At 32.6% G+C, this 12,683-nt stretch overlaps 1 protein-coding gene and 1 long non-coding RNA gene across 4 annotated transcripts; both read right to left on the bottom strand.

Moving 5' to 3' along the window:
- Positions 1–2,627: 2,627 nt before the first annotated feature.
- Positions 2,628–3,696, bottom strand: LOC140808077 (transcription factor HEC1-like). The gene has a single exon (XM_073165099.1). It carries the CDS (start codon positions 3,490–3,492, stop codon positions 2,716–2,718), a length of 777 nt encoding a protein of 258 aa, XP_073021200.1. The 5' UTR covers positions 3,493–3,696; the 3' UTR covers positions 2,628–2,715.
- Positions 3,697–7,573: 3,877 nt separating this feature from the next.
- LOC140808300 (uncharacterized) lies at positions 7,574–9,943 on the bottom strand. 3 transcript variants are annotated; one of them, XR_012112858.1, is made up of 4 exons: positions 9,700–9,943; positions 9,169–9,335; positions 8,415–8,662; positions 7,574–8,024 (listed from the first exon to the last, which is right to left on the bottom strand). It is a non-coding gene; the product is annotated as an uncharacterized lncRNA (long non-coding RNA). The 3 variants fall into 3 exon arrangements; XR_012112857.1 differs by having other exon boundaries at positions 7,575–8,024; positions 9,169–9,269; XR_012112859.1 differs by having other exon boundaries at positions 7,575–8,024; positions 9,169–9,237.
- Positions 9,944–12,683: the final 2,740 nt, after the last annotated feature.

The raw sequence follows: 12,683 nt of genomic DNA, 5'->3' as shown, positions 1-12,683 counted from the left end.
TAAATTATTTTCTGTAAATTAATTAAATATCAATAAAATCAATCAAGACTGTACTGGACACACTTGAGACATGAGCACTGCATAAATATATTTATTTGTAGATATATGTAAGGTGTATGTGTATATTTTAGGGGAAAAAACCGTAAACATTGGGCCACTTGCATGTTTTTTAGAACACTTTTTATGTCCCTCTTTTCCTCCAGATATTACAAAGATATTAGATAGCATAAAATGCATTTTTAGACCAAGACATAATATAATATATATATGCATATTTTTCTTTTAAAATACTAAATACATCTAATATCTGATATTTTAAATATGGAAATGGTTATATTAAAAGAAGCAAGTTTATGTTATTATACATACAAAAGATTCATTGTACATTGGAGAAAAAAGTCTATGCTTAATTAACAGTTGACAGGGCGGCATTCCCATCACAAGATGCTGGGGATTCATTGAATTTCCCACATGGGATTTCCCCTTGAAGTGAAATGCTTTCTTCTGAATATCTTTATATATATATACATACATATATATAGTTGTTCAATGTTCCAAGATTTTTATTGGATTGCATCGAGATTTTATTTTATTTTATTTCTGTTGGATGAAAGGAATAAATGGCTTTAATAAAAGCATGATTCGTAAGACACGAACACCACCAAATTTCATCCTGCTTTATGAAACAACCAACCCTTTGGCGAGAAATTCCTTATAAATCTTGCATAGTTTATTCATAATGATTGCTAGATTTTTATTAACAATAGGATGCTAATGAAATAATATATATATATATATATATATATATATATATATATATATATATATATATAGTTATATATATATATATATATATATATATATATATATATATATAGTTATAGATTTATCATTCTTATATGACATATCCTTTATTATCTCTCATCCAACGAATCAAACTATATGCACATTGACGTTAATGGAGTATCCTTATTGCAAGCAAAGTAAAGACAAGCTAGCGAAGTTGTAAATTAAATTGTATCCGCAGTTCTTTAGAAGTTAAGATTTATAAATTCATAATTCGATATTGTGAAAGTTCGATAATGAAGTGATGTTTTTGCCCAGAAACTGACGTTTGATCTAGACATTGTACATTGTGTATAGTTCAAAATGGACCTACAAGTTGCTTGTTTAAGGAGCAAGTGTGCCATTCAAATCCCTACCGAGTGCAACATTAATGGTCCCTATTCTGCTTGTTTTAATGCACATTCATCTTCATCAATTTTGTATTAATTCATAATCGAAAACCCCATCTCCCATGGAACAAGATCCAATTTTTATATGTTGTATACTCATCGTGCACATTTATGTGAACACTGCTGATGTGACACTCACTTATTGGATGTACAATTTTGATATATGTTTCATCATATCTAATAGATGAGCTACACCTCAATGATGCTCACATAGGCGACACAATGTGTGTACAATATATCAACACACACACACACACACATATATATATATGAAATAAAAATATATAAGTTTTAATTAACTTAATTGATATATTTTTTGAAAAATGATGAATTAAATTGTAACTACATAATTAAGATAATTAATGTTTTTAAAAATGATTTTATGTTTAATTCATTTGTATTGTGAAATTAATTGAAATGATGAATTAGTTAATTTAAATAACTAAATAAATTTATTTAAACAATTACCTTAATTAGGTCAAATATTAAATAATTATTTATAAAATTTATTTTAAAAAAAGTTACAAGTTTATAGAAATAATCTAATCAGATTACTGAAACTTAAAATCATTAATAAACTTTATAATTAACCATTACAAGAAATAAAATCTAATTTAAAAACACAATTTATTTAAAAATAAATAAATATTTTGACAATGTCGCTACCGTGTTGCCATAATGTGTCTTTGCAATAGCGCTGGGTTGGGGAATGAAACACTAAAATTACGTTTGGATTGGAGATGGTCCGAGATACGATAAATGATCCCAATTCAACTACTACGTACCAGCATGGAAACCTAAGAATTCTGAAAAAATATCTAAGTTTAATATTAATTTAGAGGCAATATTCCGAGTAGTACGTACACTATATATACTGTGAAGATAATTTGCACATGGGAGTGTAAGCCCACCATACTGAAAATTACAACGTTTAATTAATTGCACTTTTATAATTCACATCTTTAAGATTTGGTGCTGACTTAATATAATTACTTTTTAATTAGCCTGGTGGCCGTATTATTTATTTATTTAATATAATCATTTTCCAACGTGTTGGTTTGTCTATAGAATTAATATTGAACATATCGTACTCCCCTAATCATGGGGTTACCGATATGTTTGTCACGTGCAAATAATCAAATTTCAAAAGATGTAATTTAGCACGTAAAACTTAATTTGATAAAACATTCATGTTCTATCTCTAAGCTTGCGAGGTCCAAACTACTTTTTGAAAATTTTATAATTATTAGTGATATAATATCATATCCTAAATATTAATTTGTTGGTCGAGGTGGTAATATTATTCCCAAGATGGATAGTGTACGCGTGCATGGCATTATTTGGAAATGATAACAAAAGAACCATCTTTTTCTTTACAACACGTCCCAGTTAAGCAAGAATTTAAAGCACTTTTACACGGGAAAAATAAATAAAGAAAGAGAGAAATTAAGAAACTAGTCTCCATAAATCTCTCTGTAAATCAAGAATCTTGCGGATGCTGCACATTGGGAGGCATTGACCGGTGGTAACCCTTTGCAGGAATCGGAAAGTAATTTCCACCAGACATTGGCACAGGGAATCCAACTCCGGCATCCGCGGGAGCTGGTCTATTCGCCGCCACCCTTTCAAGATTCTGAACTTGGTTCTTCAAGAATTTAACGTAATGAATCGCCTCGTCAAGCATAGAAGCAGTGTCCATTTTAGTTCCGCCAGGTACAAGTCTCTGAAGAATCCTAATCCGCTCGCTTATCCTCTCCCGGCGGTGGCGCGCCGCCACGCTTTGAGGGTCCGTCGATATCTTCACATTCTTCCTCTTCGGTGGCTTCACGGACTCGGGGTCGATATGAACAGGCTGCATCGCCGCGATTCTGAAGATCATTTCTCGCATCGCAGCCATTGAATTACGTTTCTGGGAATCCCCAGCTTCGTCGGAAAATTCCCCCATTTTCCATCTCCCTTCGCAGCTTGAATTGTGCTGCAGGAACGGCAACATAGACGACGATTCTTGGTGAAACCCGTCGGAATATGAAGAACTCCCGGGTTGTAGATTCATGAAAGCAGGTGAGTTGACGTGTAAATTATCAAGAGCAGAATCACAATTATTGCTCATGATCCCCAAACTGCTGGTTTCGTGATGATTACTGAATTCCATCATTGGGATCTCATAAGCCCCGGAAAAATCCGGAAGTTTGTCCATTTGCATCAGCATCATTTCCATCTGATCTTCAACAGAAGATTTCAAGAATTCAGCATCCATAACTGGTGGGTTTCAGTTCCTTTGTATGTACAAATATCGACAAGAAATGAGGTTCCAAAAAGGGAAAAAGGAAGCGTGCAAATAAAGGCGGAGAGGACTCAGAAATTTATCGGACAAATTCAGCAGAAATTGGGGCGATGCAGACTAGTTAGGTTTTTCAAGAAGAGATGTCGAAGCTAAGGGGGGAAGAAGGAATAAAATAGTGATTATTGGGAACAGGCTAATTGAGCCGGTGCGAAAGGTATATATAACAAGTGGTACTCCATTATAATAGTATCTACGACAAAAACTTGTGTGAGACGGTCTCACGAGTCGTATTTGTGAGACGGATATCTTATTTGGATCATCCATGAAAAAGTGTTACTTTTTATGCTAAGAGTATTACTTTTTATTGTGAATATGAGTAGGATTGACCCGTCTCACGAATTAAGATCCGTGAGACGATCTCACACGAAACTCACTCTAGCATCCACTTGGGATTATTTATTTTTATATTGCGCATAATTTCGTTTATCCTAAAGTTGGTGAACTTTTTCTCTGTACGTTTTTTGGAAAATTTATTTATTTCATTTTCTAATCGATTAATCTTCTAAGTTATTCGTCAAGTGTCCGAAATTGGGGTGCATGAATAACTCTTCGAATTGTTAATTAACCTATGTGTCCTAATGTTTTATGTTACTTTAGGAAAGTCTACAAACAACGTATAGGTTTGATTGTTTGAATCACCGCAAATAACGTATCATGGTAAAAATGTTTAAATATTAAAAAAACTCCCAAGCCTCAAAATTTAACTTTTCGAAGAAATTTATTGAGGATGAATTATTTTAAAGTTTACAATTATAATATTTTTTTAATAATAAAATTTAAAACTACATTAACAATTTGATATTTTAAAAACAATTACAGTATTTAATCGAAAGAACATGAAAGGGGGAAAGGGTACTGATGAAGATGTAACACTCTACATCAACAAGAATTTGGCCCACCGTACCGATTGCAGAGATCTAATCTACCAACTGTTCTATTGGTTGCCATAATGCTTCCGATATGATGGTGGTTTATATAGATATATAATTTTTAAGTACACTTTAATTAGGACATTAATATGACATGCATGAAATTATATTTTATAAATAAAAAACAACGGAAAGATAATGCTTCAGTATTTTGAAATATTAAAGTTTTATCGTTATCATAGACTATAATTTTTTATAAAATAAAAAGCATTTAGTCTTATATATTACAACTTTTGAAAAAAATGGCAAGTCATATATATTTGATATGTCCCAACTTTGGCTTAAAAGTTTTGGTTTCTTTAAACAAGTGTAAAACAAACCCCACCCACATGACAGGAGTCAGAAGCCTGTATGAATGAACCACCCTACAGCCGGTGGTCGACAGTTAGATCCCGTTGCTGGTTATTCTACCAGTTAAATTCATTTTAATTTTAATTTTTAACTTATTTAGTAATGTATTTTCAGTTTAAAAAAAAAGCTCATTTAGTTTGATCAGAGAAGGGCCATTATTTTTATTTTATTTATTGGGACTGATTTGCTAGCCAAGAATGTAGCCCGAAGTCGTCCCGATTGACGGATATTAAGCATAAAATTTTCAAAAACTATGTACACATTTCTATTTTATTCTTTCTAAAGCGAAGAAAGGGTTCGTTCGACATCGCTCGTCGTCAATGAAATCAGGACGGCCTCGTTGTAGGATAAATCCATATTTTGCAAAGATTAAACCCTTTTCATTTCTTTGAGATGACAACCACCGACAACTCATTCCATCACGAGACACATTTAAACCCCATTGTTCCAGATTATCATGTGTTAATACAGCTGTTTAATATATATTTTAATCGAAGAAGAGTTTGGTATTGATGAAATCCATGACACGCGTTTTTAAATACATAAGAGCATATAATATGAAAATGATTGTTACGTCCGTCCATCTTCTATTTTAAAATTTAGATTAAATATGTATATTTTTTTCATTTTATACACCTAAAATAAAATAACCCCCCACCTCAACAAAATACATGTATTGTTCAAAGAATTTGAAGGGTGGCACACCCTTCGAGGTGGATTGATCAGGTTTATTACTGCACCAACTGTTTCATGTGCTGTTAGACTTATAGCCAACGGACTTCCAACTTAAGCCTTTAACATACCTTCCAGACTATCTAGCTATATTTGCAGACTGTGATCATCTAGACTTTGGACCAATGTTCGGAAAACAAATCAAATACAACATATTCTACGGAAAGTGTGATTTCAACTTGTAAACACACACACATACTGTGTGTATATGTGTGTTAAAAGAAACAGTATAATGTTACATATATGGTATATCAAACACAACAAAAACAGTAAGTATAAGAACACACATATGCATTTGACATTGATAGGGACATGAACTAACGGATGCATGTATAATGAATAGTGGTAATAACTTGAGACGACGACCCTTTGGGTAAGGGACAAAATTTTATCATGTTAAACGACAAGTGAGAATTGATTGTCATTTGTTTTTATATCTCACAACCAAACTATATCTTCTGGGTGTTATTATTCATTATGATATTTGAACTAGAATACACCCAAAAACTTGAAATAAAAAAAAGTACTATTCAGTTATTAACAGTATATTATCATCATGGTTATTATAATAATGTGATAGTTAAGGAAATATGAACTTTTTTTATAAAAAAATTCCAATGTCACGATCCTATGATTTGTGATCCTGCTACATCACTAACATTGACAAGTAAAAATAAGATTTGCTACTATTATTAGTAGGTGCAATATATATTTTGCTCGTGCCACGGAATCTTATCTCTTCAAATATAAAAATGAAATATGAAATCGAGTAAGCCTGCAACATAATATTAAATACTCAAATCTTGTCCAAGTTGGTTGAATGCACACAATTTATGAGGGTAAATAGGTGGAAAGTTTGACTTTTATGAATTCAGCACAATATCAAAAGGCTTCACATGTTAGACTGATTTCACAATAGTTTTAAAATTTATGTGCTATGTCTGAATTTTCTTTTTTTTTAGTTTTTCTCATTAAAATTTTGGGTAAACATTCAAAATCTTAATTTTTTTAAAAAAATTTCTGATTTTGGACCAAGATTTATGTTTCATCGAGCCATTAAGAGACAGTTGTAAATTTGCAGAGCGATGGGAGCAAAGGATAGAGAGAAATAAATGAATAAATTAATGCAACAAACATGTGTTTCTCAAGGGAGATGTTTGCTTCCTTTTTCTTTTCTGCAAAACACAATATAAAATTCACCACCCTACGACCAAATCACTGTCCAAACCCTAATGCATGAGGTACAAACATCATTTCATTTTGAAAATTTTTCACCCTCTCTCATTCATGCCCTTGGTTCTTGAGAATATAAATATTAAAAAGAAAGTGTATTTTATTGAGCAAGACGTGAATAAAGGGGTCATGATCCCTGCAAGAAGAGGTTCAATGGATAAAAGAATCAGAGGGTTACTTTGTATTATCACCTTATCTTCTCTCCCCCACTTTGTAATTTTTTAATTCTGTTATCTTCTTATTATATGTTTTTATTGAATGACTTCATTTTGATTTCACTTCCACGTTAGGATTATTAAAAAAAAATTTCTCACCTATCTCTACACTCTTCTTCTCTCGTTGGAAATCGCAGGCCGAAATTTATTACCATATGTCAATCAGATGTGGTCCCCTTTTTTCCCATTTGTCTTTCTTTCCACGAGACTTTCTTGGGTCCAACTTGGAAAGGGGTTTGGTTCTTAATGTATTTTATTATTCTAGCAAGTTGCAGTAATATCTATGACTTGGTAACTTTGAGAAGCCATTTTCGATCGAACCGGGACTAAGACGAGGTAATCATGCTAGAAGATGGCGTATTCAATGGACTTGGGACCAAATTGCACAAATGAGAAACGGCGTGACATTTAGAACGTATAAAGTTAGTTGCTTGGTTTAAATTCTCGATCTCCCATTTTCATGGAGTACTCTTCTCTTGGAAAAACATGGAGTACTCTTTTCTTGGAAAAAGAATCGAGTAATTTTCAGGTGTACCAAAAAGATAGGAAATTCTCGGGAACAATGCCATTTATGCTGCAACAAAGTCAACTTGGACGACTGTATCTCAATGGTTCTCTTACATTCATCGTCCAAAAAATACATCCCCGAAAGAAAACCACCAAAATCATGTAGCGGACTCTAAAAGGTGCCATCATGCCCTCCAAAAATGAGAGAGTGATTCGACATTCGAGATCATGGTGAGCTTGGAAACTTTTTGACTTGATAATACGTACCTAAATATTAACAAGTTTAACAAAGAAAATTCATTCATATCTGAGGACTCTTGGCACCTTCAATGAGACTACCACCCGGAATCTCTTCGACACAAAATCGATGTAGCTCCTTGCACAATCTTTGCCATCGTTGATTCATTTGAACAGATTGTGGTTATTCAATTTTCAGCCTTTCTAATTCGACTTCAGAAGCCACTGAAGAACCTTGTCGCTGCAACAGGGAAACAAAAGTGAGAAATGTCAAGAGTGATCTTACCTCCACATTTCATTTCAGTGACATATGATTCCTATATTACGCAGCGAGATGAAAATATAAGACGAAAAAAATTTAATTAGAAAGCAGAAATTTCCTGATACACAGAATCTAAGCAAAACTAAATGATGAAATGCTTACCCCTCAGAATATAACTTGAAAATGTATGCACAAAGATTTTAAATTCAAAGCATCGGACGGAAAACTACATCACAGAAGATGAGTAAAAATCAAACATAATACATCAATTCGATTTCATAACCTAGACGTACCGTCCTCATAAAAAGAAATAAATTAGATGCCAAAGCAAGTAATAAAGAGGAAACTTCCATCAAAAGAAAGTGAAACCTCTAGTTCTTTAATTCGATTCTCCATTGTTTGAACACTAATGTACGGTGAGTCTAAGAATTGATCAGAGTTGTTGATTGAGATAAACTTCAACACGGGCATTGTCCTCTGGCGTACTAGCATAATTTTCTAGTTTGGGTGGAAACAACCAGCTGTGTCCTCTTCTAGTGCTAAAGCTTCGAATTTTTTAGATGTCTCGGAAAATATATATCGTTGCTGTCTGGTGACAAGAACATTATTAACTGGACCTGCACAAGGCCGAGGACAAAAAGTACAAGTTTAACGTCCTTATACTCTAATAAATTGAAAGAACATTCAATTCAACTGGTTAAAAGGATAACATTTGAGATGGCAACAAGAGAAATAGAGTTCTCACGAGAATGACAAAAACTACAATATGATTACTACAACTGTACAACACCCAGTTAAAGCAGTCATCTGTTCAGAAAATGCTTGCAACCAGCTCTGGATCAATAACCATTGCAGACATCATCAATGTACTCATCCAAGCATCCCTCCTCAGTAAATAATGAAGCATAACAGTGGCTTTTATATAGTTTTTACAGGGTTCCAAAAGTTAAAAAGAAACTATTAGAAACGACTCATGACTTGCATTACACACAGCCAAACATAAATACATCAAGTGGGGCAGCGAAATTTGTCAAATTAAATAAGGAATTGAGTCGAGAAATTAAAAAGTGAGGCAAATTGTAAAGTAATCAATTGAAAGAGCAAGCATCATAAAAAATAGTACCTTTTGTGTGTCTAAAAACACGAAAAATATTTCGACTTCTAGTATCCCAAACTCGAATAATGCCATCCTCTGATCCAGAAACTAATAGACATCCATCAGCACTGTAAAGCGATCAAGTTCAAAAGTATGCTATATGGACAATTAGAAACCAGCCAAGTCGCAAACTCCTTTCACAGTCAGACAATTAAGAATCAGTTCTACCATTAAAAATTTAACTTTTGACATGCAAATAGGCAAAAGAACAAGAATAAAAAATTTACTGAACCAAATGTTTAAAGAGAAGCTAACCAGGCTGCTTTATCCAAATATAAGTAATCAATCTCTAACTAGGTAAAATTAGCTTAATGAAGTACATACATATTTTCTCAATCGACAATAACTAAGTGTTTCTGTGATCACTCAATTCGTCCTTCCTCAATGATATAGCATAACATAGAGCAAGAAACATAATAGACGACCAAACAGCTATTGCAACAAAAATCATTTAAGCAATTCAAAAAGGCATCATACAGAAGACTAGATTGTATTCACCTCCCAAAAGTATACATCGCCTGAAAGGCCTCCTCCAACAATATGAGTTCCCTCACCATGTGAGACAAGTGGCCCAATGGGTTCTGCAAGGGAGCTACTGACTTCTACTTGTGGCTGCAAACTCACAGCAACTTAAATCAATTTACATCGACTCTTTTCCAAATCAATAGATATTACAAAATTCATCTTCCATAAAAAATGCCAATAGGGCGTGCATGAAAATTGAAAATTGGGACGGCAAGAAAGCGACCGGCTACGGTGGCGAGATCTGGAGGAGAAGAGCATAACTTGTGCAGTATCAGCTCCTCACCGCTGCGGTGGTTCCAACAGCTTATGCCTCGGTGATGACGCTAGCAAGATTTCAGCGTCTCCCATGACCATTACAGGGTTTAGGTTTTGGGCCTTTCGGCTAACTGCTGTGACACACGTGGTCTGGACAATTAATATCTTAATGTTGGGCCTCTATTTAATTATTGGGTTGGAAAATTTGTATCCATATGGGGCCCAGAGAATTGTGGAAGCCCGGACATGAATAAAAAACGGCCCACAAACATAATTTATGATTTTTGGTATTTCCAATTGAAATATCATCGCCAACTTTCTTATTTTCTAATCCTAATATCCAATATCATTACCCTGTCAAATCTATGTTCTTATTGGTACACATTATATGTTTTAATTATTTTATTGATTTATTAATCAACTTAAAATTAATGTTACTCAATAAATTTTAATTTCGAATTATATATTGCGTAAATATTGCTAAAAATATTTCTAATTCAATATTTATTTATATAAATTTTACCATTTAATTTTCAATGCTCACAAAATGTTTTTATTTAACTAAAAAATATATAAATATGGAAAATGTCTTGTTTCTTGAAGCAATAAGTGAAAATAAATATAGAAAATGGAAAATAAAAGATTTGGCAAAAACTTGTGTGAAACTGTCTTACCGGTCGTATTTTGTGAGACATATATCTTATTCGGGTTATCTATAAAAAAATATTACTTTTTATGATAAAATTATTATTTTTTATTGTGAATATCGGCAGGGTTGACCCGTCTTACAGATAAAGATTCGTGAGATCGTCTCACAAAAACTCTACTCACGATTGTCATATCACTCATTATAATCTCCAGCTTGGCATCATCACTTTACCTTTCGTTCCTTCTTCTCTGCAGATAGCTGATATGTTTACCAAGACACATTCCGCTTCGCATTTCCGTTTTTTGTCTGACAAACTTTCAACGCTTTTAGCAGTAGCATCGTGAGTTTGAAGAGGGATGTTAGAATATATTATTATTAGATCTCAAGGGTAGATTACTCATTTTACATTTTTTGTTTTTACCCTAGCTATATAAACATAATTCTTTGTATTCTTTATTCAGTTTACAATACTGCGACTTAAGTTTTCGTTCACTCTCTGTTTTTTCATGGATATCTGTCCTAATATAGATGACTACCCTTATCAAAATAAATTATTGTGAAGATGTATATGTTAAGAATATTAAATTCACTATAAATAAATTAAAAAACAAAATTTAAAACTTTTTAAATTTCAAAAGAACTCCAAGTTAGTCAATGAGTTATCTTACATCTATCTATCATTCTATATATTATGTATTCAAGGTGCACGTGCAACTTTGTGTTGTTCGTCCATGCATGCGCGCAACAAAAGAAGACAAGAAAAAGATGCTTTAATTTAGCCACACACTAATCAAGGGTTAGGGTAGGTTTAACAGTATGATGATACCGAATCATTGCACATCCTAGATTTACTAATCAAACATTCCTCATTATTTACTTAGATTTAGCGAAATATATGTATATCATAAAAGATTGGATTTTTTCAGCGAAGATTATAGGGATCTTGAATTTAATCATTTGGCTCCCTCGGATTTAACCTAATTTTTGTGTAGGCCAGGCTGGCTTGTGTTGGGTTTTTGGGACGACAATGTTGTTTTACAAAGAGCTAATTTTCTAAAATTCAAATGTCTCTTTGCTATAATTTTTTTTAATGTATTTGATTCGAGTCGAAGAATCTTATTCGTTTTCATTAAAAGATCATGAAACATCTCCTGAAATAATGTATTTTATTTCATTGCTCACTATTTGGATAACTTTTGCAGTGGTTAGAATGAAAAAATCTTATTACATTAAACTGAAATATGACTAAACAGAGGATTAAAATCATAATGAAGACAAACTACATGTTGCTATGGGATATTCCTGAATTTAGAAGATATATATAATTGGGCTTATAGGAATATTGGTCAATAAGATATCATCAATCAACATGATTTCTGAATATGTTACATTCCAACAATTATATATTACAAAATAAATTTAATTTTTTCTTTTCTTTGGTTAGATGGTGGATGGGGATTCAAGAAATATGTTTAAAAGAAAATGATCAGATACTTAAAGTAGGAAAAAGCAAAGGTTTTCTGGCGATGAGAAGAAGTATATCGAAGCTTTCATCGAAACATTTCAAACAATATATTATTCGGTTTCTTCTCCATTTTTCTTTCCTAGAATAGCCCACTTTTATTTTTTAATTCTTAAGATACGTATGTGTCTGTTTCCTCACTTTTGCGTGACCTTCAGTACTCACATAAACTAGAAATCGAGATCTTAAAACATTATCAACAGAAAATATTAATAATAAAGATATATATATATATATATATATATATATATATATAATTTGTTAAATTATATGCTTAAAATGTAGGTATGATATACTAATTAATGCAGTGTGGATCGGGGTAGCAGATCTAAGACAAAAAAAATTGACATCCCGAACCTGGCGCCTTTTAAATTCTCTCTTCATATTTAGAACTGTAAGAAGAAAAGCTTCAAGCTTCAGCCTCCTCTTTCCCGTTGTCTTTAAAACAAAACCAGAAACAGTGGATATACAAGGAAAAAAGAAAAACCAACATAAAATTGAAAAAGCAATATTGTCTTTGAGGATTTGAAA

This window comes from Primulina eburnea, chromosome 12 (assembly GCF_022965805.1).
Source record: "Primulina eburnea isolate SZY01 chromosome 12, ASM2296580v1, whole genome shotgun sequence".
Taxonomy (NCBI): Eukaryota; Viridiplantae; Streptophyta; class Magnoliopsida; order Lamiales; family Gesneriaceae; genus Primulina; species Primulina eburnea.
Note: the sequence above shows the minus strand (reverse complement) of the source record. Positions and strands in the feature narration are given on the sequence as shown.